The following is a 27863-nucleotide window of genomic DNA, read 5'->3' as shown; positions in this document are numbered from 1 at the left end:
GGAAAGCTCTTCTTTTCTCTCGGATAAAATAATTAGAAAAAAGTTTGGATTGCGGAAAGGAGGGATACTTACGGCCGGTCATAGATGGGGCCCAGTTGGCAAAAGAGGAATATTTGCACCGTTGGAAAGGAATTTTTAAATTTTTTTTTTACTATTTTAAAGTCTAATTTACTATAAAATTTATATAGTTTCTGCATTTTTTAACATTATTATCTCAAAACTTTTAAATATAAGTCCTCGAATGGATTAATAATTTATATAAAATTTATAAAACTATTGAAAAAATATATATAAAAATAGATAAATCAAAAAGTGATTTTATATGAATTTTTTTTCTAAGACTTCAGTAATTTTTTTTATAAATGGCTGACAATATATATTTAGAAATCGCTGACAGAGATAGTAATTTTAATTTTAGAATATATTAGATTAAAAAAAAATTGGGAGGGCTAGTTCAGTCAAAAATTCGTTGGAAAAGATAAATTTTTAAATTTTTTATGATTAATTAAATCTCTAAATTCTGACCTTTTCACTGTGAAAGATATCTGAAATATTTTTCTCGATAGTTATTTGTTAGTTTTATATTTAAAAATTAATCTGTGTGAGTGTTACGTGATTAATTTTAAAAATTTTAGAACTATTTTACTTTTATTTCGAAGGAAGAAAGCATACAAAACTAAATATAAAATAATTATTTGATATTTTTATATCAAAGGAAGAGAAGTTTTTATATAATTTAGATAATTAATGTGTATTAAATTAGGTACTTGGTGTACCTTAGTTGTACGCTAAAATGAATTTTACTGTCAAGGATGACTTGCTATGTTTGTAATATAAAGATTATAGTTTTTAGAAAATTTACAATTAATACCCTACATCTTAATATATGTAAATTGAGCTTATATTTTTATAAAATATTTATATAACACATCCGGTCGAGATAATTCTCACACTGTTTACTTATTCACTAATGACATATAAAAAACTTCTGCCTAACCTAAATCTGCATTGTCAGATTGAGGTTCAATGAGGCATCGTCCAATGTTGATTAATATAGACATACTATCTGATACACACCAACGCATTGATTGCGTGTATCTAATAGTCATAATCGTACCAACTTAAATCTTGAGATCATCTTTGTATTTGGTTTTATATCGTTGGATGCCTACGATAATGCAACAACGTATATATAAACTGGCCTCATCTCATCTAAGATTGAGGTCGAGCAAGAAAAATACACAATTATATCATACCGTAGAAGAAGAAGAAAAATAAATAAATATTAAACATTTTGTAAAAAAAAATCGGTTAATCTCGAAGGAGTATTCTTTCTATTATGCCATATGCATAAATAATTTTATTGTTAACATGAACTTGGGTTATATTTTATAAATATTTTATAAAACAAAGGGTGTAATTTATAAATATTAAAAATACATGACCTAGAGATAGGTTGTTAAATACAAAATTTCTTTCTTCTCATAGGTTGTATTATTAGTAGGACTACTTATGACCAAACTTGGGTTGAAAGAAAATTCAAATTCAAATTAATCTTTAAATCAATCTTAGCTCAATCTTTATTCAATTTGTTTCAAGCTCACGTTTGGCTTGAGTTGAGTACAATTGAAAGTTAATTTAAATCAACCTTGAATTTGTCTACTAATTCTAAGACAATCCAGCTTAAGGGTTGAACCTAATTAAATCTTATTGGAGTTCGTAATTTAGGGCCTTAATAATTTTGAAAGTTTTTAAATCATACCCTATATTTTAGTAATTTTATGAACAACTCAATGTCTTTCAACTATTTCATATATATTTCTATCATATCCCTTCTTTTTATTTATAATTTTATATTATACCTTGGGGTGGACTTAAACTAATATAGCTCTTTGATCACAAAAAAAAAAAAACTAAATGTGGGTGTTTTTTAAAATTTTCCCTAATTATTTTTATGTACTATAATTAGTTTGTATTTATTTTATGGGTTTTTTTGTACATATACCCGTCAAAATCTTCTTATTTATTTGTACATCCCTCTAAATTTCGCATTCACGTGAATACCTTTCAAAACCAACTCCTCCTTTTTTTTCTTTTTTCTTTTCCCTTTTTCCCTTTTTTTTTTTTTTTGCATGGATGTGGTTACTTTCTAGTAACTATATGTCAACATTTGAACCATTTAATTGATAGCATAACTAAGATGTCCTTATTTGAGGGCAATATATCAATCTCATAAGAATAGCTCTCTCGCCTCTCTCTTCTAGGTTTTAGTCAAACTCTAATCCTTCTCTTTCTTCTAAATCAAATCCATCTTTGCCTTCTAAATTGAGCTCAGTTTCTTTTCCTAGTACAAGGGCAAATTATGGTGGAGATCTGGTGCACCAATGGCTTTCTTACTACGTGGGAGATGCAGCGCTTTTTATAGGGTTCAACTCTTTCTTAAGTAAGATTTTAACCGGTTCTAGCAAGCCATCTCACTACTCTTGTATATTCCATGAGAGTGATAGTTATCGCGTGGGTATAGATTTAGATTTTGATGTATCTCACTTTGTAGGATATATGATAAATGCGAAGGGTGTGAATTGTTTGGTTATTACTGAGATCTTATTATCTCGATGCTTTTCTAAGTGAGAGTTCTAACTCTAAACACTATTCTTATTTTTTCTTACCTAATCTAAGAACTCGGAGTATGTGTTTGCTTCCAGTGTTGTTAGAATACAAAATATAAAAACCATAAATCTCTAATAACTTAAGGTTTGAGAGTAGTTAGTAAGTTAACATGGTATCAGAGCTAGATGTCATGGGTTTGAAATTTGTCATGAATAATTTTGTCTGAAAATATGTAACTCCACTTAACCCTGAAGTGACGAGGAGTGTTAGAATTTAAAATAGCTTAAGTTTTTTAAAAAGTTGGTGAGTTGACTAGTGTTGTAAGAAGAGTTATTGGGTGGTGGCTTCACAGCCTAGTGGTATATTTTCAAGAGTTTTTGACCAAACTAGTATTGTTCCAAACTTTTTAGGTTAATTATGTTGATATCTCTAGCGGTTTTGTTAGAACTACAGTAAATTAGATCATATTTGGTAATAAATTTGAGTGTCAATTTATTTTAGTAAAAAAAAAGGTCTAGTTTAGTCAAAAACTCTATTTTCGATGCTGAAAGTTAGGAAACAAATAGGTTGCTTGTCCTTTAAAAAATGGCGGTATAAATTTACATGTGGTTGTTTTCTCTTGGGCTTGTGGAAAATGCAAACTCCCTTAAATATTAAAGCATTTCTTTGATCGGCTTACAAGAATAAGATTTAACAAAAATTAACTTGATCAAAAGGAATTGGATTAGTGATCCTAAGTGTATTTACTACAGTAAGATGAAAGTATCCCACATTTGTTTTTCAGATGCCAAAACATGCTGGGAGTTTTGACTTAAGCTAGAGATTGTTATAGTAATTTCAGAACCCTAAAGAAGTGAAAAAAGATAATGAAATTATGTATTCATGGAGAGATTGGTAGGTAGCAAAACAGTGCTAAAGCTAAAAAAAAAAAGGAGCAAAAATCACCCTGGAAGGATCTTAATAGTTGCATGTATTTGATGAATCTCTTTTGTTTCCATTGTCTTTGTATATTATTTTTATTGTTTTACTGTGGAATTATTCTTCTTTATTTTGGTGGTATCCTGTGTTAGGGTTTTAGTTTATTTGCTGGCTTAATTTTGTAAAATTTTGTATTTGCTGCTATGTATGAATAGGGTTGGGTAAGTGGTGGTTGTGTTTTGTAATGAAATTAGGAGAGACTTTTGCTTTTAAAAAAATTTGAGAGCAATGTATATATATAATCCATAAGGACACTTTTGTTCTTTTAATATAAATATGGGTCAAATCAAAATTTAATTGTTGGTTAATTTTCATAGGTGTATGCAAAATAAGGGGTATTCATGTAAAAGCAAAGTAATTTGAAGAGTATCCATATAAAATACCAACTTTAGATGGATATTTACATAAATAAAGGATTTTGAGGGGATATATATGAAAATTTGTTGCCAAAATGACAAAGAGCCAACGGTCCGACCCAATTAAGCTTTAACCAATATACTAAACCGCTTAGTTTAGATTTCAAGCTATGTGTATCGCTCAATTTTATATTACGAACAAGATCTGGAATGATCCGAACATAAAAAAATTTATGAAATTTTAGGTGGTGGTAGCATAAGGTTCTAATGGCTCTAGTTCACATAAATCGAATGTCTGGATGAAAAAATATAATAAAAATAGTGGAGCAAGGTCAGAACGGGACAGAACGATAATGACATTGCGGTAGTTGTCAGAGGGTGGCGGACGACCAAGAGTGGTGGTGGACGGCTGTAGAGTAGGATGGCTGTTGGAGATGATGGTGGCTATGGGTTAGAAGTAGAATTTAGATTTCTAACTTAGATCTACTCCTATAAAAATAAAGACGGTATAACGGTTATGATAAAAATGATAAATGTGATAATAAGAAAATAACTAAACTCAATTAATTCTTAAAGCTTGGATGCTTAGATGATTAAAGCCTACTCCTATATATATAGAGGTCAGATACAATGAATTCAACTCGGACTTAGCCCTAAAGACTCTTATACGACTCAAACTAGAACTTGTCTTAGAAGCTTACATGACTTAATTGAACTTGTCTTAGTAGCTTATATAACTTAATTGAACTTGTCCTAGTAGCTTACATGACTTAATTAGACTTGTCGTAAGAGCTTACATAAGCATGAATCAATTAAAAGATAAATAGGCTCGATTCATCGAGCCCAATGTCCTCATGAAACGATCCAATCTGACCCGGTTCGCATTACTCCACTAGACTTTTAGTTATCATATTTAGGAATGTCTTTTCTTATGTGNAGGCTGGACAAAAAGCCAACCCTCCCTGGATACAAATACACTAAGACCCCATTAAGCTTTAACCAATATACTAAGCCGCATAATTTAGACTCATGTCATATGCGTCGCCGAACTATTGCTCCGACAATAATTAGTTAATCTCATGCCCTTCTTAATCACAAGGAAAGCATCTACCAACCAACTCTACTAGAGTTTTGGTATCATATATATTTTTTTTAATCATTCATGATTCCGAAGGCTAGATGTGGGCTGGACAAAGGGCCAACCCTCTCTAGATACAGAGGCACTTAGGCCCCACCGAGCTTTAGCTGTCTAGTCTAGGCTTCAAATCATATGCGTTGCCGAACAATTGCTCCGAATCAAATGTCGCTGAGACCTGTTCCAAGCCTTGTGTTGTCAAGCTGTTCCTCTAAGCTAACTATGCTGCAAGTCATCAACCGAATCGAGCCAAGCTAAATATTATTTAGGGTTATAGTTGAACTCATGACCTCCTTAGTTATGAAAAGGTAGCTACCAACTCTACGGTTGGTTGGTTTTGGTATCATATTTAGGAATGCAAGTCATCAACTTCATTTTCCCTACTTCCTCATCTGTAGCAGATCATCTGCGTGCCTGGCTGCAGAAAGTCCATGTTTTCAACCTTTCAGCAGATCTAATCCATTCATAAACTGACAACTATTAGGTAATATAGATATTCCTATAACTACTTTTGTACAAGATCCTACCATTTCTCAGTACCCGATAGCATTATCCATCGTTAGGTTCCACATATCCGACGACGGAAACATTTGGATTACTCGTTTACTGTTTTGGTTCCAGTGCACTTCTTTTTTTCCTATTTCCAATCCTACCCTCGTCTCTTTCCTTGGAGCTTTCTCGACTCTCCGTCGCCGACCGCCACGTCAGCATCTTCGGCGATCCCCCCCGGGGCTCCGGCAAGGTAAACCCCCCCTACCTTCTTGTCTTTCTTCCCGTGCGCACGCGAAACCCTAACCCTAGACTGCCTATTGATCTCTTCTTGGAACTGGGAGATTGAGGCCCGTGGTTGATGTGGATGTGATCCCTGCGGGGATCTATATGGGAAAGTTGGGATCTCTCCTCAGATTGTCCATTTCGAGGTTTCGGCCTTCTTCCAATTGCTTGGATTTCTATTGAATTGCGATTTGTCGTTGGCAAGCTTGATTTTTTTATTTTTTAGGTGGAGAGTTGAGTATGGAATGCTCTCTGACGTCAATGGACCAATAGTTAGGCATGTCGGTTAAGATTTGAGCTGTTAATTAGATGGGGAATGCATGATTAGATCAGTTGTCTGACTGGTTGACAAATTAAAAATTGACAATTTTTGACGAGTTAATCTGGATAGTTTGTGAGAAGAGTCGTAAGTCATGGTATTAACTATGTGATGTTATAACATCTTGTATCCTCTAAAAGAGGAGCTAAATTTTTTTGTTGGATAGTGGCTTCATGGGTAACTATGGAGCAAGTAACTTGTTTCTAATATTGGTGTGCCAGCAATTTTCTCATATTTGAATAACCAGTTAGCTAATTTGTGAGATAATTATCAAGGTCATAGGACTTCTTAGAAATTTATGCAAGAGCTTGATTAGCTCAATATTCTTGTACTTGAAAGTTAAAACGTTCTGGAGATAGAAGTGACATGGAAATGTCAGTATGTAGTATGTGTTGATCTTCTTCTGTTGTCTAAAGTATCTAATTGTATATGCATGTTTATTTAGTGTACTGAATTTTGGATGGTCAAAACTTTTGAAGGTTGTGGAGCTCAATTTTATTGAAGGCTTAGGGCATTGAACATGAGTATTAAACATGCCTAGCAACCTACCATCCACCAGAAGTATTGGACTACCTGTATATTTTTAAGGTGAACTCGAAACTTTCACTGTAGTACCATGTATCTCCTTTTATTATCTCCAAACTTTGCCATAAGCGTGTTGTAGCTCCGATATTGTCACTTTTGCTAGAAGTTGCATATTTTCATGACATGGTTAAGAAGTTCTATTGAGTTATTGGTTGTGCAGTTTTTGACATCACCTCTGTACTTATCTATAGCGGTAAAGTGTTAAGGCCTATTTGGCAATATATACTAAAAGGCCTTTCAGGATTTAAGCCTATAGTAATTAATTTTTGCAACTATAGGTTCCTTTAGTGATTTTTTTCCCCTTGGGAATTAGTTCAATATTTGTTTGGGATCTATTTTGGTACTCATAGGTGACTTTAGAGGATGCTAGAAAGGAAAGGGAGAACCACCATGGGAAAAGGGAGGAGGAAGAGATGGGGTGAAGGGACTTGAGGCAACATCAACTAGGTCTTGGAGAAGCGGTCTTGAGAAGCTACCATCTGTGGGGTGGGGAGGTGCAGTTGGCTGCTGTCTGTGTGGTTGGACAGATTACCAGAGAGGAATGAGGGGAGGAAGAACAGATGAGGAAGGAAAGGGAGAAGAAGGGAGAGAGGTGGGCTTGGGAGGTATAGTCGTGGTTAGTGGGGTTGTGATTGGATAGATTGCCAGAGAGGAAAGATGGAGGAGAAGGAGAAGGGGATAAGAAAAGAAAGATGAAGGCTTTGAGTCGATTTGGGAGAGGAAGAGTGGAAGATAGGAAGAAAAGTATTAGGTCAGAGTGGATATTTCTTCCCAAGCAGAGGGCCTTTTCCTACATGAAGTATTTCCTCTAAATTGCTCGCCAAACACCTATTAGGAAAAATAATTCTATCTGCGCCTCCTTTATTCAAGTTTATTTAAATAGGCCCTTAGTCTTCCACTCATACAGGTCTTATAAGCTTTTCAATTTATATCCTATTTACAACTTTTTTTCACTTGATGTATCATGTTTTGTGACTTTTGTCTAATAATATTGTACATGTTGGATCCACCTAGATTAGTTGATCATTTATCTTTTAAGTTAGGACACCTATGACGCTTTTGTTTACTTTTTTTTGCAAAATAGCTTCTTTCCACTTATATTGCATTGCTTCCATTTTAATCTCTAAAAGTTGATCCTCACTTTTCATTGCTTCAATATTATCTTCTCTTGCCTTAGCAGATTTGTATGGCTCCCTCCATTTTCAGTTGTTAGCTTATCAGTCAGTTATCATGGCCTCAAATTTAGTGTCACTAATAGATCTCTTAGTCTCTTCTTTAGCCACTTCATGTCTTTCAAAAACCTCTCACTGCTTTTACAAATTTTTCTGGCTTGTAAACTGTGCTAATTGTACACTGTTATTAGCTTCATCATTCCAAAATCATTTTTTTTCTTGGTTGAAATTTGATGTCAGCCCACTCCTTTCAGATTCCAAGATATCTTTATCTTGACTCTATTGTAATATGAATTTTATTGTATTTCATATTGTTCTAGAGACTTCTTTTCGCTATGCTTTATTTTTCTTAGTCATTAAACTGATGCTAACTACATCTGTTTAAGTTTGTCAGATCATGGTAAAGCACTTTATTTTCATCATTTGTTCCATCTTATCCTGGTAAATGACATTATTAATATTGGCAAATTTTCTTCTGACTAAATTGTTACTCGATACCTATTTTTACTTTCTTATTGAGTGGAGATTCCACATAATGGTAGCTTTAGTTGTTTGAAGGCCTTTATGAAGGCATCCAAAAGTTGATCGTTATTCCTACAAGGAAGTTGGGAAAGTCAAAATCGTGAGATTTTTTTTTTCAAGTGATATCTATCAAGTACGAATAATGTCTATTTTTTTTTTGAAGCTTTTGAGTTGTTCAGTCCTCAACAAGTACGAATAGTGTCTATTTGTAGCCATTGGTTCTTGGATGAATTCAGTATTGTTGTACTTCTGTACGCAACTTTTCCTTTTCTTTTCTTGGTATATATCTTTCAAGTTACCTTTGTACTGAAACCTGACTAACCTTCATGCACCCTAGTTCATATTTTGCATGATAAAGTCATAAAACCTGTTCTGTTGTGAGGTTGCACTGTCATCTTTGCTCAATTCTCGATTGGCATAAAGGTTGAGAGTTAAGAGGCATCATAAATCTATGATCTGTAAGTAGCACCTTCCAGGCATACTGTAGTTAGAGTTCAGTTATTTCTTCTGTTCCTCCAGGAGCACTGCGTGATTGCTATACACATTGTTTTAGGAAAATGGTTGAATTGGGTCTTAGACTGCAATTCCAGAATCATTAATCCAGTTTTTTATGGTAATCTGAGAGCCTATTCAGTAAGCTTTGAAGAATCACAGGATTACTTCAAGGGATGCACTTGGGTTACACTTGCGTATACTTGTCTTGTTCAGCATTTTATTGATATATGGAATCTACAATCTGATATTGTTATTGTGTGTGATTTATTCATTATGCAGCCTTGCAATCATGGCTCCCAAATGTTTTATCCTACTATTTTCATACTTCTAATTATGCAAGTATGATGTTCTTCAACCAACCTAATTCTTTATTGACCAGGCTTATCAGCTGTGCTAGCCGATCTCTGTCATTAAATGGAACTTGACACAATAAAAGATGCATTTGACCGAGTTACTAAGAAACAAAAGATATCATTCTCTAAAACTCAAGAGGTCATAGACCAGATTACAAAAGAAATCGAGCAGGCAATCATGAAAATGCAGACATCCAGCAGTGATGCTGTGGAGTGCAGTGATCAAGTGCCCATTCTTGCAGAACTGAGGACAAAGCTGAATGAGATGGCCCCAATGAGTCAGCTTGAAGGATGTCAGAAGGAACTCAGCATTGGTCTCAGCAAGTATGTCAAGCTCCTTGAGAAGTATTTTAACCCAGATATATCCAAGGCATATAGAAATGTGGAATTTGACAACCATATAATAAACGATATAATTGCGAGTCACTTCTACCGGCAAGGCCTGTTTGATCTTGGTGATTGCTTTATACATGAAACTCAGGAATCTGATGCCTCAACTTTGAAATCCCCATTTCAAGAGATGTATGGTATTCTTGAAGCAATGAAGACCACGAACCTTGGACCTGCTCTGAGCTGGGCTGCAAAGAACAGCGAACGGCTATCGCAGAAAGGGTCTGGCCTCGAATTGAAACTTCACCACCTGCAGTTTGTGGAGATACTTCAGAATGGAACTAGAGATGAGGCTCTGAAGTATGCAAGGACATATTTGGCTCCGTTTGCTTCGGTGCACAAGGTCGAGATCCAGAAGCTAATGGCATGTCTTTTATGGGCTGGCCGGCTCGACCAGTCCCCATATGCCGAGTTCATGTCCCCAACGCACTGGGAGAAGCTGGCCGAGGAGCTGACCCAGCAGTTCTGCAGCCTTCTGGGCCAGTCCTACGAGAGTCCACTCAGCGTGGTGATAGCCGCTGGGGTTCAGGGTTTGCCAACGCTGCTGAAGTTGTCGACAGTGATGGCTGCTAAGAAGCAGGAGTGGCAGGCCATGAAGCAGCTGCCGGTCCCTGTGGACCTTGGGAGAGAGTTCCAGTTCCATTCAGTCTTTGTGTGCCCGGTGCTCCGGGAGCAAGGGGGTGATGAAAACCCCCCAATGCTGATGCCGTGTGGGCATGTTCTCTCCAAGCAGTCTATAGTGAAGCTATCGAAAAGCAGCACCCGGCCGTTCAAGTGTCCATATTGCCCGGCAGAGGCAACAGTGTCACAGTGTAGGCAAATCCATTTCTAATGGTTGGTTGGTCTTTGATTCATCTTGTGGGTTGTTTGTATGATAGGTGGTGTTCTAATGTTTGTTTTAGGCCAAGGTTGCGATAATTTCACTGTGATGTTTCTGTCAAGTTTGTTGTATGGAACGTATTCATGTGGTTCTCAGCCTTAAAATACCTTTTGTATGTTAAAAAACTGACTGGTATTTTGTTGAGATCACAAGAGTAATAATTCATCCGTGCGATGTATGTATATGATATGTTCTTGAAAATGAAAGGCATATATGTGTTGAAAAAGAATGTTTATTGAACTTGATAAACATACAAATATATATATATATATATATATATATATATATATATGAAAGCTAAAAAGGTTTTATGTCTACATGTATGTAGATTATCAGTTGATGTAAATTAATACATTAAGATAGATAAGTATCCATATCCTCAGATCCTAAATAGTTGTTACTACGGATTTTGTTATAAACGAAAGTTGAACTATTTCTTTTCCTCTTTTAACTTTTCAGATAGAGATGTTGTCAACTGAGCTACTGTGGGTTTATTTGAGGCGAAGAGGGTAAGCAATTTGTTGGTAGAATTAATGCTAGCGTGAGATAAATCTATGATTTAGAAAAAAAAAAGGGAGGGAGGAGATGGTTGACCCAGAAGAATGGGGATCATCTGATGAAGAGGGAGGAGAGAGGAGCTAGAGTTTGAGGGAGGGTGATGCGAACCGGGTCAGATCGGATCACATTAAGGAGAGATTAGACTCAATGGATTGAGTCTAGTTATCTTATTTGCTTATTTGGTTTAGTTAGAAGGTTATGATTTTATTTAATTAGCTAAATCCAACTCTGCGCAGTTTCGGAAAAATATTCGCAAAATATTCTATCAGATGTCTGAATAATATCAAACTAGTGGGATAAGATTTCCAACCTTCGGATCTACAACTTTCGTATTCACAACTTCTTCAGATTCAGAATCTATCTACTTCGAAACGAAGTTAGTTAGTTAGCTAACTTTATCTTGTTGTTTGAATTTCAAATAAATCGGATAAACCTCATGTGGATCCGATCAGCTATGAAATTTTACTTCTATAAATAGGAGTGGACATGTATTAATAATTTTATGAATAGAATCATCATTGAGAGAATTCTGAGTTTAGCCAATTAATATTCTCGTACTTATCTTTTTACATTAACCGTTTGATTGCCTTTATCTTCATAGGAGTAGATTATAACCGTAGATCCTCTTCAAGTTTTCAAACCCTAGCCACCTCCTATCTCGAGCAGCCACCCTACTACACGGTCGTCCACCACCCTCCGTCCTCTTTGATCTATCTCCACTATTTTATTTTTATCTTTTCATCCCGACCTCCGATTTAGGTGAAACTAGAGTCATTAGAATCCTAACTCACGAAGCTACCTCAACCTAAATTTTTATAATCATCCAACGGATGGATCATTCCAGATTTGGTCTTTAATAGAGGGGGACAAGATGGTCAGCTTTATTGGACTAGGAGGATTAATAGTCGAGGAGAAAGGAGATGATGGCATCTTCTTGACAACTTTGGCCTTGGATCGAAGGAGAAGATTGAGAAAGATAGAGAGAGAAAAAGATAAGAAATTATAATATTTTTAATGCCTTAAATATGACTGCTTTTCACATATTTATTTGAAAGCTAACTCTAATGACTTAAAATTAATTAAGCTCTAAACTAAATAAATAATTAAAATAACCTAATCGAACTGAAATTATCATCGGAGCGTTCAAACGTCAGAAACAAAAATTGTTCTCCACTGACAAGTGTTCAAACGCCATTGGAAGCATGTGAGAAGAGTTGCTCTTAGGTATGGGTATTTGAATGACGCCTCGATGAAAACCGCTCTAATATTTAGTTGTCTAACTAACGTTGCTCGAGCATTCGACAATAATTAATACTACGATAAATAGATTCGACACAGTGAACCCAATCTCCCTCGCGAGGTGACCCAATCAAGTCTAGATCATATCATTCCATCGTGCTCATGTACCATCTCTAATGCACAGTAATATATTGATTGCATGGATTCGATGATCTTAGTCCTATCTTCTGTACTTTTACGACTTGCTACATTTAACTGTCAAGACGGCTGAATGCCTATCAAATCCCAATTTTTCATTAGATATTTAAATCACTTCAAAACTTAAATATGAAACCAATTGAGTTACAAAATCGTTTATTATGATAAAGACTTTCACATAAGTCAAGTCATTGATCGGTTCCACAACTTATATAAAAATTTCGAAAAGGCTAACAATTTTACTAAGTTTATGAGATTTTTTTTATACAAGTCTTTTTTTTTTATTATTTAACTACTTTTATATATTTTGAACCAAAAAATGACATATAATATTTCTTTCTGAAGACTTAACCATTTTTGAAAGTCTATTTCCTCTCTCTCTCTCTCTCTCTCTCTCTCTCTCTCTCTCTCTCTAATCTCCACGTACGTGTGACGAATGACCTAAATGCATGCAGCCACGTGTCAAGACGAAAAGAAACTAGACGCAATGACGTGCAAAGCATGCATCAATACTCGTAAAATTTCCTCGATCTCTACTACTTGGAGATCTCTAAATCTAAAATTTCTCCATGCAAAAGATTTTTTATAACAAATGTCTTCTATAACCACTAACCTCCTTAAATCCTCCATTCCACTTTACTGCTGCTCCTCGTCACGTAGCCTTCTCCGCCATGCAAACCCAACCCTAATTACCTTCTGCTCCCAGGGTGGCGACACGTCATCGCCGGAGCCTCCGCGGCCGCCACAGTGTGATCCACCGTACAAGCCCGACGACCTGCCGGGCGTCGACCGGCCGCCGGATTTCTTTCCGCCTCCCGGAGTCGACCCCCCGACGCCGAGGCCCGGCCCGGACATCGTGCCGGGAGACCTGCCACCCGAGTTCGATCCGCTAAGGCCGCCGGAGGAGGTCCCGCCGATTACTCCGCCGGAAGTTGTGCCACCTATAGTCTATAGTCTTTTGATCACGGAATATGTTTAATTGCTTGAAATAAAATAAACCCTTTTTTTTTCTAGTAGATTCTATTTTCTTTGTAAAATAACCACAACAATTTAACTTTGTCAACATAATTATGGGCTTAATTTGGCACTTAGAAAGGTTATATTATGATATTTGTAAAATAAAATTTTAATTTTAAGATAGAGGTTTAATTCAGCTTTATATTCTTTGTTGGATATTCGGATAATATACGCAACTAAAAGTTTTATAAAAATAGTGATAATTAAAATTATTAAAATATCAATCTGTACTGTGATTGAATTAGCGGTAATTAAGTTTATTATTCATATAAGGATTCGTATTAGAAGAAAAAGAAAATTTGGATCACATATTAAAAACAAATGTTATCCAATTTATTTTCACCTCGCCTTTTAATAAATTAAGAAGGCGAAGTTAAGCCACCATCAAAGAGTAATGCTGTGATTATAAGTAATTTTAGAAATATTAGGTTTTAATACGGCGTTTTGTTGTCATGGTAATTAGTTAACATAGTATTTGAGTGTTATTAATAGGCTCATATTGTAATATAAGTAATTTTTGGGTTCTAATTCTAACTGTATCGACTTAATTAGGATATTATTAATTAATTTTCACTTATCTAAAAGAGAATCCGGTCATGATCCACTCACCCAAACATCAATTTATTGCCCTAATTTTTTGGAGTATTTTATCAACGTAATTCGAAATTTTTATGCAATTTAAAATTTACTTAGGTGAGTTTTAATCTATATGGATGCCACTTCAGGTGACGCTTAGATGTATAGAAAAAAAATATTATCTTCTATTGTAAATAAATTATTATTTGAGTCAGTGATTTTAGAAATAGTTCGGCAATTTGTATCTCACAGGGGAGATTAAATTAACTTCGATCCGACCCGATTTTGATAAGATTCTCATTAAAAAAAAAATACCCAACTCAATTCTTTTTTATTTATATTTTTTAACTAAATTAATTTATAATTTTATTTTATAATTTAGGCGTGCTATTAATTTAGACAGAAATTCTAAAACTCTTAGTTCAGCATATTTAGGTAAGAAAAAGAGTGATAATTCTATTACACCCATTCATATAAGATAGAAAAATGTGCATAACTTAAAAATTAAGTATGTTAATTATACTTATATTTAGAGAAAGAAACGGTGTTGAGTGATATTTTGAAATAAAAGAGAAATTTTTAAACCAAAATGAACAGTTTTAATAAGAAAGTTTTATAATTTAATTGTATTTAATTTTTTAATTTATAATGATGAACTTTAGTATGTTATGGCATATATAAATTATATGTACTTATAATAAAATATGTATCGAATATAAAATATATATACAAATGCTAATTGAAAATTTAAATCCTCGTAATCTCCGTTTTAATGACTTGGTCAGAGAGAGAGAGGGGGGTTCGTAAAATGTGTTTTAACCCTAAAAAGAATCCATGTGTTGCTGCTCACCATCACCAGTCACACAAACCGCTTTCTCCTATCTCGATCCACCAACACGTATGTGGTTGGTGTTCGTGTGAGCGTAGTTTCTCTTCCGGGATTGCGGAGGAATCACTTCTTTCACGTCTCTCGCTCAGAAAGAACACTTTTTTTTTTGTTTGTTTGGACTAGTGGCAGATTTGATTACCTTTACCTGAATAAAAGGAGTAATTTTTCCAAGTGGGTTTTCGATTTTGATGTGGTTTGGCATATAAAGTTCACTTCTTTTGTATCTCTCGCTTCTGATCTGTGGGTTTTACATGGCTTCCTACATCCTCAATGCTCCAAATGGATTGGGTTTTCTTGGTTCTTCCCTTCAAGGGAGGTGCCTCCCCAAATTGGCTTTGGTGCCCATGGGTGGGAAGAGGAGGGCCAAATTAGTAGCACCAAAATGCAGCATCTCTTCTTCTTCTTCTTCTTCTTCTTCTTCTTCTTCCAGGCCGGCGTCGCAGCCCAGATTCATACAGCATAAAAAGGAGGCCTTTTGGTTCTATAGGTTCCTCTCCATAGTCTATGACCATGTTATAAACCCTGGGCATTGGACTGAGGACATGAGGGATGATGCCCTGAAGCCTGCCGAGCTCTACAGTTCTCAGTTGAAGGTTGTGGATGTAGGTGGTGGGACTGGGTTTACCACATTGGGCATTATCAACCACGTCGACCCCAAGAACGTCACGATCCTCGACCAGTCGCCGCACCAGCTCGCCAAGGCGAGGCAGAAGGAGGCCCTGAAGGAGTGCACAATCATTGAGGGGGACGCCGAGGACCTGCCGTTCCCGACTGATTACTGCGACCGGTATATTTCGGCCGGAAGGTGAGGTTTCTGGTTATCTCTATGGATCAGTCACACATTGCATGAATTTGGTGTTTGTAGTTAGCTGGCAAATAGCATAGCTATTGGAGTTGACATTCAGATTTTCGATCTATGAATTACTGAAAGCAGTATTTCATATGTCTTCCTTCTGTTTGATTAAACTATGTCTCTAATTTAGCTGATAGGTAGAGTTTGATCTTAAGTTTGTGGGGAAAGCTATTTGTAGTAACCTGTGGCATTCAGCAACCAGGATAAGAAATTATGTCAAAATTACTAGGATGGACGAATTGTATTCGTGATTTATACATTTCATTGTTCATTTAGTTAATTGATATTCATTTCGATAATTGAAGTTCGCTTGTTAGCAGTTGCTCCAGAAACCAACTAAATTTCTTTCCCGATTTCTTAGCTTTTGAAAGAAAACTGAAGAATTCAGAACATGGAAAAATGTTTCTTCTTTTCTTCCGCTACACTCAAAAGACAGTCATATTTTAATCTTACACACAACTTTTCAGATATTGAATCTTCTCTATGTTATCTGTTTTAAAGCTGTTCTGAATTGTTGTATAGATATCCCATCATTTGAGTGAATTAGTACATGTTCATTCAGTCCCTTCTTTTGCTGAAGTGATATTGGTCTTCTTGTGCTCCAGTATTGAGTATTGGCCTGACCCGCAACGTGGAATTAAGGAAGCATTCAGAGTCTTGAGACTCGGAGGAGTAGCTTGTGTCATTGGCCCTGTTTACCCAACCTTTTGGCTGTCTCGTTTCTTTTCTGACTTGTGGATGCTCTTTCCTAAGGAAGAAGAGTACATTGAGTGGTTTAAAAAGGCAGGATTTCAAGATGTAAAATTGAAAAGAATTGGCCCCAAATGGTACCGTGGAGTTCGTCGACATGGTTTAATTATGGGATGCTCTGTGACAGGTGTGAAAAGAACATCTGGAGATTCTCCTCTGCAGGTGCACTTTGCTAACTTTTCATAGTTCTTCAAAGCGTTGAAAAGTTAATTTAATCTGCTACTTGCTTCACATCTTTATTTTTGGCATGGCTTGCTTACATCAGTGTCATATAGGTAAAACAATTAATAGATCTAATTTGCATTTGGGTGGTTGAATCAGCCCAAGAATAGATCCTATTTTCCTTTACGACTGACTTTTTTTCCCAATCTGCGCACTTACTGGTGGCTTTTCAATAATTTCAGGCAACCCACTTTAACATGTAAAATTATAACATGGCATTTATGATAATTCTCATCAATGAAGCTTTTCTCAAACAATATGGATTTAGTTATGCAGCAAAAAATCATGATTGAGGACCTCATGAATAATGGTTATAATCTTGCCTTATTTTTTTGAATTGGAAGTTGTAAGAGAGGTCCATTGCATCTGCTTTCTTGAAGTCAAAGAAGAAAAGAAAAATACAATGTCCGAAACTTCTAAATTAATTACAGACCAAGAACATAATGGCAATGAAAACATAGACTAATAGGTATACCAGGCCATACCAAAAAATTCAAGTACAAAAATTGCTTCCACATTAGATATAATTCACATAATCAACCAAAGGAAATTTGAAAAACAACATATTTGATCAAGAAGCCAGATTTTGCTTCTCCGTACAGAGGGTCTTTGCTGACAAGTTAAACTAAGTTAGGTAACTCTATTGCTACATCTTAAATATCCATGTAGAGGGTCTTAATTAACTTCTGGAAGGAATAGCAAACTCCACTCCTGTTAGGCTACACAAAGGAGAAAGAATACTGTCATGGAGTAAGTCTTAACCATCACATCAAGTAATAACCTCTTGTAAAGGAGCAAGCCACTCAAGAAAGTCTATTTAGCTAATTTTTTAACACACACTATGCAATCATACAAGTCCATCAACTGACAGGTAAGCCGTCAACAGGAGCCTTAGGTTGTTTAGGTGACCTATTAGAGTGACATGAGATCAACTTCTAAAATCATAAAGAAATTTAAATTTATAAGAACTACAAAGCTTATATACAAGAAAATAGCCAATCAGTATGTTGAAGGTAACTACCATTTAAACACCATCACATGCTGGTATCTGAATGTCAGACTAGCATCCTTTATATCAGCTGTCAGTCTACCAATTAATCCAGACTGATAACTAGCTATCAGATGATGCACATCAGGGACAAGAAGCTCGGTCCCTCTGTTAAGAGATGTAAGAAGAAAAAGAGAAGGGGCAAGATACTCTCTTCAAGTGAAAAGTGCAGTCAATTATAGGCATAATATTTTGTACATGAACAAAGGCAAGATTGATTTACAAATAGTAGCTCATTACTAGCACCAAGTGCACTCAGCAGGATAGGGAAAGCTATAATGTCACTGATCCACATGTGTCATTATTCAGAACACTCAGCTTATCAGTTAGTTGATTTAATTCTGATTTCTTGTATGATTTTTCAAAATCAATCTCACAGACTAGCCCTTATCTTCTCTTGAGCATAAGAGTGAACATCTAGATTCCTGTCGGTATGCACGAAGTAGGTAATGGAAATCTCTAGTTTCAAAGCAGCTCAGTAGTAGTATAATTGTGTAGTCATTAGGTGGCAGAAGGCACCCTTTTCACTCTTCTTTCTTCCCAACTGAGCTTGAGAAATGGTTCAAATTAGTTAACTGGATATTCAGCTGCTCGACTTTTGAACTTCCTTCTCTAACTATTCATGCATCATAAATAAGTTCTTCAGAAGGTGATTAAAGAAAAGGGATAATACTATAACAAACTTGTTTTTCTGTTTTAAGCACTGCACCCTTGGCCTTTTATTGATGCACTGCACCCCAGAAGACTACCTTAAAAGTTCTTCAATATGCATAAAGTTTTTTTTCGAATGAGCAGGAACTCCTCACTTTTCTACGTTATTAATCTAGATTTTGTTTAAATAAGAAATTTTTATAGAACAGTCTAGCTGAGGTTTCTTGAATACTTTTTGCAGCTTGGTCCAAAGGTGGAGGATGTCACAAAGCCTGTAAATCCATTTTCCTTCCTCCTGCGCTTTATCTTGGGGACTATTGCAGCCACATATTATGTTCTGGTGCCAATATATATGTGGATAAAAGACCAGATAGTTCCTAAAGGTATGCCAATCTGAGAATGAGAGGGAGGGAGCTCTGCATGGGTCGTCATGAATAGGAATAATCAATTGGCCAGTTATTTAACGTGACAATCAATTCACACATTTGTTGTAGCAACCATGATGGATATTTGTTTCCATGAGTAAATTTGATCTAGAGATGTGTAGGCTCAATAAGCTTTTTCCTTTGCAATGGAAGACACCTTTACCATTTTCTTTTACATTGATGATCCCTCTGTTGCTCTTGTTCTGTCTCATTATTCATTTGATTGCACATTCATTTCAGCATCAAATTTTGTTTTTGTTTTCATGATCTGCATGCAAGCATGGTCTACGGCTTCTGCTGTTTAAAGATTGATTGTTCTTTACTATTTTGTGCCATTGACACTTTTATGAATGAATTGATAATCCTTCTTTAAACCAAGTTTTAAAGAATTTAGGCACATCATTCATAGTTGTTATTTACTGGAAAGAGTCATCATGCCAACTTTTTTAGGATAAAAGAAAAAAAAAGTAAGGTCCTAGTTGAACAGGTATTGTAATGGTAAAAGGAGGAGAAAGGAGAGGAACAAATTTATGGTCTTCTTGCCATTTTTTCTTAGGAGTTAGGATAAATGAAAATGGAAGTCTTTCCAAATTCTTTTTCCTTTCTTGTCCCTTTCCCTTGTTAATCATCGGGGAGAATTTACTAATATCTTTTTGCTGCAAGAATCATGTGAGATCATAGTGAAGGAATTGATCATTGCCTAATCTCCCCAATTAATTGCAGCAAAAGCAACAATTAAATCACAATCATATAGGCAGATGCCCACTTGGGGACTTCTAGCAACTCTCAAACTTGTGGCGATTTTCATACAATTGTCATATAAAGAGAGAACAATAATAGATGGTTAGACAAGGTTAGATCTTAACTTGATTTAGGTCTGACTCAATGTGGACTTCTACTATCTTCTACTCAGTTGTATTAAGTGCTTTTGGGTCTTCTGAGTTTCTTCTCTTCCTTTTTCATACATGAACTCTTCCTCAGTGCAGATAAAAGAGGGTTGCACTAGGTAGATTGATAACTGGTGTAAAATGCTTGTCAAGAGAACTATGGACACAAATCTTTGGTGAAATGTTTAGGCTGTTGCCTAATTCAATGTCATATCTCATAATTATCAGAATTCTTATTACTCAAAGTGGTATCTCAAAACCAAATTTATGTGCCCTGGAACTTGATGAGGACCCTGAAACTTGATAACTAGAGCAGCCTATTCTAAATTTAAGAATATCATCCCACTTAGTCATCATGCTACTCTAACCTAGAAAAGATTGCGGTGAACCTTTGTAGAAATGGTTGTATGAGCTCCAAACTAGCCAATTTTGTCTGAATAAGAAGATTCATATGCTTCTTGGTTTGCATCAACTCAAACAAAGCTATCCTAGTTTCAGGAAGAAAAAATATTCATCCTTGATGTGGATAGTGATAGAAGAAGCTATCTAATTGCAGAAAGATATAAGGCTACAAATTGATGTTCAAGAAAAAAGGATGATGTCACTCTAGGTAGACTGAATTATTTCAGACAAATGGTGGTCCATCTTTTGATCTTCCGACTGACAAGATTCATCGCTGTATCAGCAGATTAGGTTTTGCTCATGGCTCGAGATCGACAACTGCTCTTTCTTTGATCTTAGCAATGCATTATGTACTTCTATTTATACTCAGGGAACTGAATTTACCATGAAACATAAAGTTCTGAATTTACCATGCTGACACTTGCCTGTAGTTATCTATCTATTCAAAATAAATGTTATCTTGTGAAACTTTCTCCTGGTTTATTCATTTTCCAAATCCACACAGTTTTGTAGTCTGATTGAATTCCTTTAAAGCTCCATGCATTCATTTCATACTGAGACAATGACTATCAACTATAAGAGAGACTTCTCAATGTATAGAAAAGATCAATCAAGTTGGATGCAAACATGTATCTCATTCTTTTGTTCAGCACATACTGCATGCCTTGAAGTGTGAACCAATTATTCACACCAGCATGCTTCTTGATCATCTATTAGGAAACATCAGAGGCATTAATTTGTTCATGCGCGACGCTGGATTTCATGGCGGCATGTGCAAATGACATTGCATGTGATAAAGGTCCAGCAATGAATCGCCCCGATGCAGTCCAACGATCGATCATGTGCTAATGGTCCCGTTCCATTGGGCTAGACAAATTGACATGGAAAATTAAACAAATATGAAAAATATCATGGCATATTCTGCTGGTGATATATTAATGACCTACTACTGCTGCACAGGCTGTGTTCTTTGTTGTTTGGGAGTATTATTGTGGAGAAATAAGCCAGGACCACACCTAAGAAAACAGCACTGACAGGGAGAGGGGAAGCCCATCCATCCATGGACCACTCCCTCAGGGTTTATGATTCTAGATCTTTTCAAATGCACTATTAGGGTTCTGTGAAGAACCATCTTGGAATTGGTTCAGTGCTGAATTGGCCAGGATAGTGATGTCTGATCTGTGAGTTTTAATGTATCTGGGTATATGAACATCTTTCCATTTTCTTCATACTGATATGTCAAAGATGAATTTGAATTTAGAAGACAGTGGAGATCATTCATTCATGCAATCACAAGGTTCAAAAACAAACCAAAAAATTGTTGTAACTTGAGATAGTGTTGTTGGACATGGTACTTTGATTCCCTCTCAAACTTAGAGCTGCCTACAAATGTGCTATGCAAGTACAATGTTTGTGGCTTCAGACAGATAAAGATATGGAGACAAAGCATGCATGCCTGAATTGGACCACATAACTATTTCTTCTGGCTAGGTTTGTTCTATTTGTTAGAGAAGCTACCTTCTCCAGTCTCAACTCTCAAGTGGACCATGATGTATGTTAAGAGAGAGAGAGAGAGAGAGAGAGAGAGAGAGAGAGAGAGAGAGAGAGAGAGAGAGATTATGCATGTGAGATATCATGTTTGGTGGGATTTATTAACCCTAAAATATGCATGCTTTGTACCTGACTTGAACCTAACCTTTTGGAGAGGTTCAAAATGTACTAAATTGTTGACAGTACTATTGCAGCAAGAGAATCTTTGTGATAGAGTGCTCATGCTTGCCAATTGATATGACTTGTCTGATAGTACTTGCAAAGAGATGGAGTTTAGTTTAACTTAAAAAAGAATTCAAAGTTTGAAAAGGAATGCATGTCTCAGTAGTAAGTCTGTGCAGCTACAATCAGATTATTGAGCTTTAAATTCACTAGTGAATGCATGTCCCCCTTTCTCATCTCCTAGGAGAGAAAGACTATTGCTTGCTTTCAGGTTTGCATCTGTGGATGTATAGGTGAAGATGAGCAGCAACCAGAACCTAATGACTCATACTAAGACATATACTATATGATATGTTGATGTTAGCTAAATCATTCATACTCCAACCTTTGTACCTATCCTTAGATTGATCGATCTCTCCTAATCAAATCTTTGTCTCGTTGTAATTTTGAACAAGAAGTTTATCTCTCTTGAAAACTTTATACTAATATTACTTGTTTTTTTTCTTGCTGGAACTGCCTCTTTAGATTACTCATTGCTCTTCTCTTCCATCTTATCTCTCACTACTACTCTCAGAAATATAACATCTATTGTTCTAACTCATTCTCTCTCTCTCTCAATAGAATTTTTTTTTGTTCTCTTTGTTAGCTTCTTCCTGTCTTGTGATAATATTTCTCCTCACTGCTACGTTTGATTTATTTCCTGGCACCTCATGGCTGCCTTTATCTACTACTACTTTTATTTATTCTACTTCTCTGTACGTGGTCATGGGCTTTCTAAATTCTAATGCTTTATAAGTAAGAGAGATGATGACTAATTTATTTTCAAAACAAGTACGATCTAAAATTCTTCATTGATGCTCAGTTGATAGATGTTCATTAAGCTCAAAGTGATAGTTACAGCTTAATACACAAATGTAAAGGGAAGTACGAACAAAATCCTAAAATAAGTCCCGCTCTTAGCTGAAAGATAGGTTGGCCGACATAAAACACAGAGTATCAGCTTGTATCAATACAAATACTCATGCAAATAAATTTTCAAAGGGGATAGGACATCGACCCTAGAACAAGCTTCTCTCTCGGCTATCTGATGCCGCCATACAAATAAGACTAGTTACAAGAGACTTTAACTCAGAGTGCTTCTCAACAAAGGATCGACGTCCTATGGCTCATCTCGTCCTAAATAGATCCAACACGCATAGAGATCAGCCAACTCGACAATAACGGCCAAACAAGCTAACAATTCATGCTCGGACATTAAACTGAGAACCCCAGGTTAGCATCTACACAATAGTCGAGAGCTATGGCGGCAGTTGGAGTTATGAACGTAGAATAATATGTTAAAAGTTAAAGAATTTAATATAGAAAAACTTATCAAAAAAATCCCGAGTTAGTTTTACCATAACAGTACTTTTGATAATAAAATTTAAAATACGTAAATTTATTTTTATCTTGACCTTAAAAACTTATTCAAGGGTATTATGGTTATTATGCATTTATAATTATCTTAACTCATTTTAATTATAAGTGATACTAAAAATAAAAAATAAGGAATTCTTTTATATATTCTCTTTATTATATTAGCTCATGTGCCGTTTGTAATGATATTATATCATATGCCATTATTCTAATGTTACAGGAACAATTAATTTCTATTTGCACATAGAAATAAACAAATAATGGGTAAATTATAAATTATTTTTTGTGGTTATGTCTAAAATCAACTATCTTTCTAAATTCTCATTTAGATCATTCTCATTAGGTTGGTTCTATAGCTCAAATCAAACTACTCTTCTAAACTCCCATTTATATTACTTACCTCTCTGTGGTCTAGATTAATATGAAAATCAAATGATCGTTAGTAGAGTCATCAAATTATTATAATACTCTTGTGATATTAGTAATTCCATTGTTTGGGCAACTATAAATTTTTTAATCTATATTTATAATATAATTGATATATTTCATTCTATGATCATATATCTCAAAAAAGAGGTGCAAGGTGATAGAGAGATAGTAACTTATAGGGAGAAAATTTATTTTGCTATATAAGTTTGAAAAAATGAGATATAATGAGTAAACATTAATAAAATAAGAAGAGCAATTCTTATATTTTAATGTTAATTCTAGTGACAAAAAAAAAAAGAAAAAAAAACCCACCAAGAATTCTTGAATTTTTTTTATATATTATTTTGGATGAAAAATATAACAATTTTGCATTAGTCTAAACCAAAAGGGGGCAAAAATAGGACATACAAAAATTTAGATGCTAGTTTGATTTTAGTCATAACCTTTGATTTGATAATATTTATATATGATTACATAATAATATATGTTGTGCATAAGTCTAGTTTATCTAACTCTGTAAATTACTCTTAACTAATCATGAGCATTATCAATACAACATAGTAGTCTTTGTATGTAATAATGTAAATAAATTATATTATTGACCATGATAGCAATTTACAATCTGCTAAATGCCTCCTTAATTAATCCTATTAGAAGATCATTTTTTATCATACTATTAAGAATACAAATATTTTCAATGCACCTTACAACTGATGCAGAAAATTCTTGTCACTTTGAATTCATAACCTCTGGATTAGGCATACAGGACTCTAATAATTTGTGCTAATTGTTGATTATCTAGATCATATATTGGGTTATAAATAAGTTAACATAATCTGACTCACTTAACTTGAGCGGATTGATTTGGATAAGATTAGATTAGGTCGCTCAATCCATTTATGACTCGAATCCGATTATATTCAAATATAGATAAAGTTTTTAAGTTTATATGCTATTACCACTCTAACCTTGTATTTTGCTTGAGTTATGTGTCTACAAACAGTATAACCCTAATTTCTAATAGGGTCTTTTGCATCTATACCTTTCAAGTTTTTGTTTTTATTTACATGTATCCTCTTCTAATATTACTATCAATTTACATATTATTACACCCTGTCTTTTAATAAAATTGTGATTTACAGTCTACATTTTTACTATTTGCAAATCGAGCCATATGATTTAGCAAATATGTGAAAAAAATACTTTGACTAAATCTCTGAGTTAAAGTTACGTAAACTAAATAAATAAATAAAAATATCTTCAATCAAATCATACTAATGACATTTTAGTTATTTTAAAAATAATAGCACTTTAGTTATTTTAAAAATAAAATATCTCTACTTAACGAAATATTCTGACGTTGTTAGTTCAAATCTAACCTAAAATATTTTTTTTTGCATATATTTGCTAAATTAGATGGCTCGATTTGTAAATAGTGAAAATATTAGGGTGTAAAACAGAATTACTTTATAAAGTAGGGTGTTATGTACAAATTTTCTAAAAAAATAAGTAAAATCCTACCGTGCCCCCCACCACTGTAACCAAACTCACGCGCCCAGGATTGCAGCCGATCCAGATCCCAACGCCTTCACAGCCATCAAATAAAAAATATAACTAAAATAAAGTAATAATAATTAATTATTAATATAACCTTTAAGGATAAGCCCTTCCCTTAGCCCCCCCCCCTCCTCCTCGATCTTATTCATGAAAAAAAAATTATTATTATTATTAATATTATTAATAATATTTATAATAATTGTTATTGCTCTTCGCGTCCGCATGCGGGTACGGCCCCCTATGACTTGCTCCCATCCTATATTCTGCACTATGCCGCCCTACTCCCTGCAACCCTACACACTTCCCTCTCTTCTTACACACCTACTCCTCTAACCCTAAAACCCTACCTCTCTCTCCTTCTCTCCCTCTCTCCCTCTCTACTTTACTTGCATATTTGTTCAAAGGATCAAAGTAGGGAGTTCATGTGAAGCTCATGTACATGTGTGATCTCCACCTTCTATAAAACCTCACCATGCACCCCAAGAGGCTTCTCATCCTATGTTTTGTTTGTGTTCTCTCTTCTCTCTTCTCTCTTCTCTCTTCTCTCTTCTCTCTCTCTCCCTCTATATATATATGTATGTTGGATGATGTTAAGCTTTGTTTGCTTGGATCTTTGATCAACTTTGGTTAAAGAAAGGTTTGCTCAAGGGAATGAGTGAAGCTGCCAGCATGATCTAGCTTTGAGTGACCAAGAAGAGACTATATGTGTTTGCATAGTTTTAGTAAAGGTCAACCATTGCTAGGTCATGCTGTGACAGCCTCACTTCTTCCCATTGTTGGGCATTTCAAGCTTCAATTCGTTTTTCTATTTGAAAAAAGAAGCAAAAGAACTAAAGGGAAAGGTGCAATAGAGATTAATGTGAGTGTCATCTTCCTCTTTGTCTGTCCTCTTTTTTTGTCATTACTAACCTTCTCATTCATGTGACTGCAGAATTCTGGTCAAGAGTTATGGGTATATGCCTTCCTTCTACTCAATTTTTTTTTGTGTAGCATATGATTGAATGGTTATTTGGAGTTGGAATTAGTATGGAAAGGAAATGAGAGATGAGTTCTTTTTCCTCTCTTTTTTCTCTTTTTCTCAAGACAATGCTATTTGATGTAGGGTGAGTGGATCTCAGGTGGAGTCATCTATATACATGGTCATGGGCAACCTTGTTTTCTTGAAAATTTTGATATCAATGTAACTTTTATCTGTACTGTTGCTTATGGACTGTTAAATTACTACTCTTGTTCTATCTTACTACAATGAGGAGATGAGGCTACATATAAACTGACTTGTTGCAAAGGAAGAGCTTTTGATGCATCAAATGCATAAAACTGTGCAATAACTATATTATTGTAGCACAAATTGTGATGGTGTTTGGACGAAGTTTAGAGTTGACAGGCACCAGAATCCCAAATTGATATACCTCTTGGTTCAAAACTACAAAGTAGACACTTTGCATTACTTTGTTGAAATTATTTATGTGGTTTAAGCCATTTGCCCCCCTAAAGCATTCTCTCAAAGAAAATTAATCTTTGTGCCGTATCTTTGAAGATCCCATGATTTCAACAAAGTAATGCAAAGTTTTAGTGATTGATCACCAAGTGATAAGGCCACTCTTTGGAACTTTACTAATGCTCATTAACATCTGATACAAAGTATCCTGCTTTTGTTACTACAGTCATCATTACTATCTAATGAGAAGAAAAAGAATATTGTAAAGATAGAACCATAGTAATGTGATAATGAGCATTAGGTTGTGAGGTTGTGCAGCTAGATGCTCAGATGATGAATATGCTCAGGTTGTCCATCCTTATTTGGTTCACAAAAAGAGGAAATATCACAATCAATAGATGAATGTGTTTATGTGATTTAAGGAACTAGGCAATCAATAGATAGCATTGTAATTTTACTGCATGAAATCCAACTAAGGAATGATTTCCAGCTACTTAAATATTGAGAGAATTCTTGTTATTCTCAAGACTACTCTCTTTTCAAAGTGAAGGAGGTGACGGTACAAAATGAGTTGTTTAAAGTTCTATATTCAGAAATTCCAATATTGGAATAGCTCCTGCTATCCAACTGAGATCATTATTTCTACAAAATTCTAATTAAAATTCCCCTTTAAAAAATGAAATGAGAGAGTGGTGGTATATTATTTTTGAGCATTTATGCACTTGTCAAACAGGGTCATTAATTATGTGACTTGGTGGCTTCAGATATATAGTATTCCGACAGAAAGAAGAATAGATCAGCTATTCTTTTTAGATATCATTCTATTAGATTTCTACTAGGAGAATCAAACTTTCAGCATCATGAAAGCAAGATCTCACTTATTTGAGCTTTTGTAAAAGATTGTACCCAAAAAGGTGACAGAACAATCAATCATATATTAAATGTAAAATATAAAAATTATCATTTTCTAATAGTTTAAAGTAATGGGTGAGTTAACATTATGAACTGGAAACACTATTTCATATA

General features: G+C 34.9%; 2 protein-coding genes across 4 annotated transcripts; both read left to right on the top strand.

Moving 5' to 3' along the window:
- Positions 1-5655: 5655 nt before the first annotated feature.
- On the top strand, positions 5656-10795 carry LOC140796399 (protein RMD5 homolog). Of its 3 annotated transcripts, none has more exons than XM_073149427.1 (3): positions 5656-5821; positions 6652-6760; positions 9326-10795. In XM_073149427.1, exon 3 carries the CDS (start codon positions 9361-9363, stop codon positions 10519-10521), a length of 1161 nt encoding a protein of 386 aa, XP_073005528.1. In that variant the 5' UTR covers positions 5656-5821; positions 6652-6760; positions 9326-9360; the 3' UTR covers positions 10522-10795. The 3 variants fall into 3 exon arrangements, with proteins under 3 accessions (XP_073005528.1, XP_073005529.1, XP_073005530.1); XM_073149428.1 differs by having other exon boundaries at positions 5659-5999; XM_073149429.1 differs by lacking the exon at positions 6652-6760 and having other exon boundaries at positions 5659-5821.
- Positions 10796-14951: 4156 nt separating this feature from the next.
- LOC140795973 (2-methyl-6-phytyl-1,4-hydroquinone methyltransferase 1, chloroplastic-like) lies at positions 14952-19170 on the top strand. Its single transcript, XM_073148806.1, has 3 exons — positions 14952-15851; positions 16505-16811; positions 18812-19170. Exons 1-3 carry the CDS (start codon positions 15298-15300, stop codon positions 18965-18967), a joined length of 1017 nt encoding a protein of 338 aa, XP_073004907.1. The 5' UTR covers positions 14952-15297; the 3' UTR covers positions 18968-19170.
- Positions 19171-27863: the final 8693 nt, after the last annotated feature.

Source organism: Typha latifolia, chromosome 10 (assembly GCF_019914945.1).
Source record: "Typha latifolia isolate L0001 chromosome 10, TyphaL0001v2, whole genome shotgun sequence".
Taxonomy (NCBI): domain Eukaryota; kingdom Viridiplantae; phylum Streptophyta; class Magnoliopsida; order Poales; family Typhaceae; genus Typha; species Typha latifolia.
The sequence above is the reverse complement of the archived record's forward strand: the minus strand, read 5'-3'. Positions and strand labels throughout refer to the sequence as shown.

Bases quoted from the DNA above. Each gene is read 5' to 3' on its own strand.
- LOC140795973 (XM_073148806.1), top strand. From the start codon at position 15,298: ATGGCTTCCTACATCCTCAATGCTCCAAATGGATTGGGTTTTCTTGGT. The intron at 15,852-16,504 runs GTGAGGTTTCTG...CTTGTGCTCCAG, and splicing joins CGGTATATTTCGGCCGGAAG to TATTGAGTATTGGCCTGACC. The intron at 16,812-18,811 runs GTGCACTTTGCT...TACTTTTTGCAG, and splicing joins CTGGAGATTCTCCTCTGCAG to CTTGGTCCAAAGGTGGAGGA.
- LOC140796399 (XM_073149427.1), top strand. From the start codon at position 9,361: ATGGAACTTGACACAATAAAAGATGCATTTGACCGAGTTACTAAGAAA.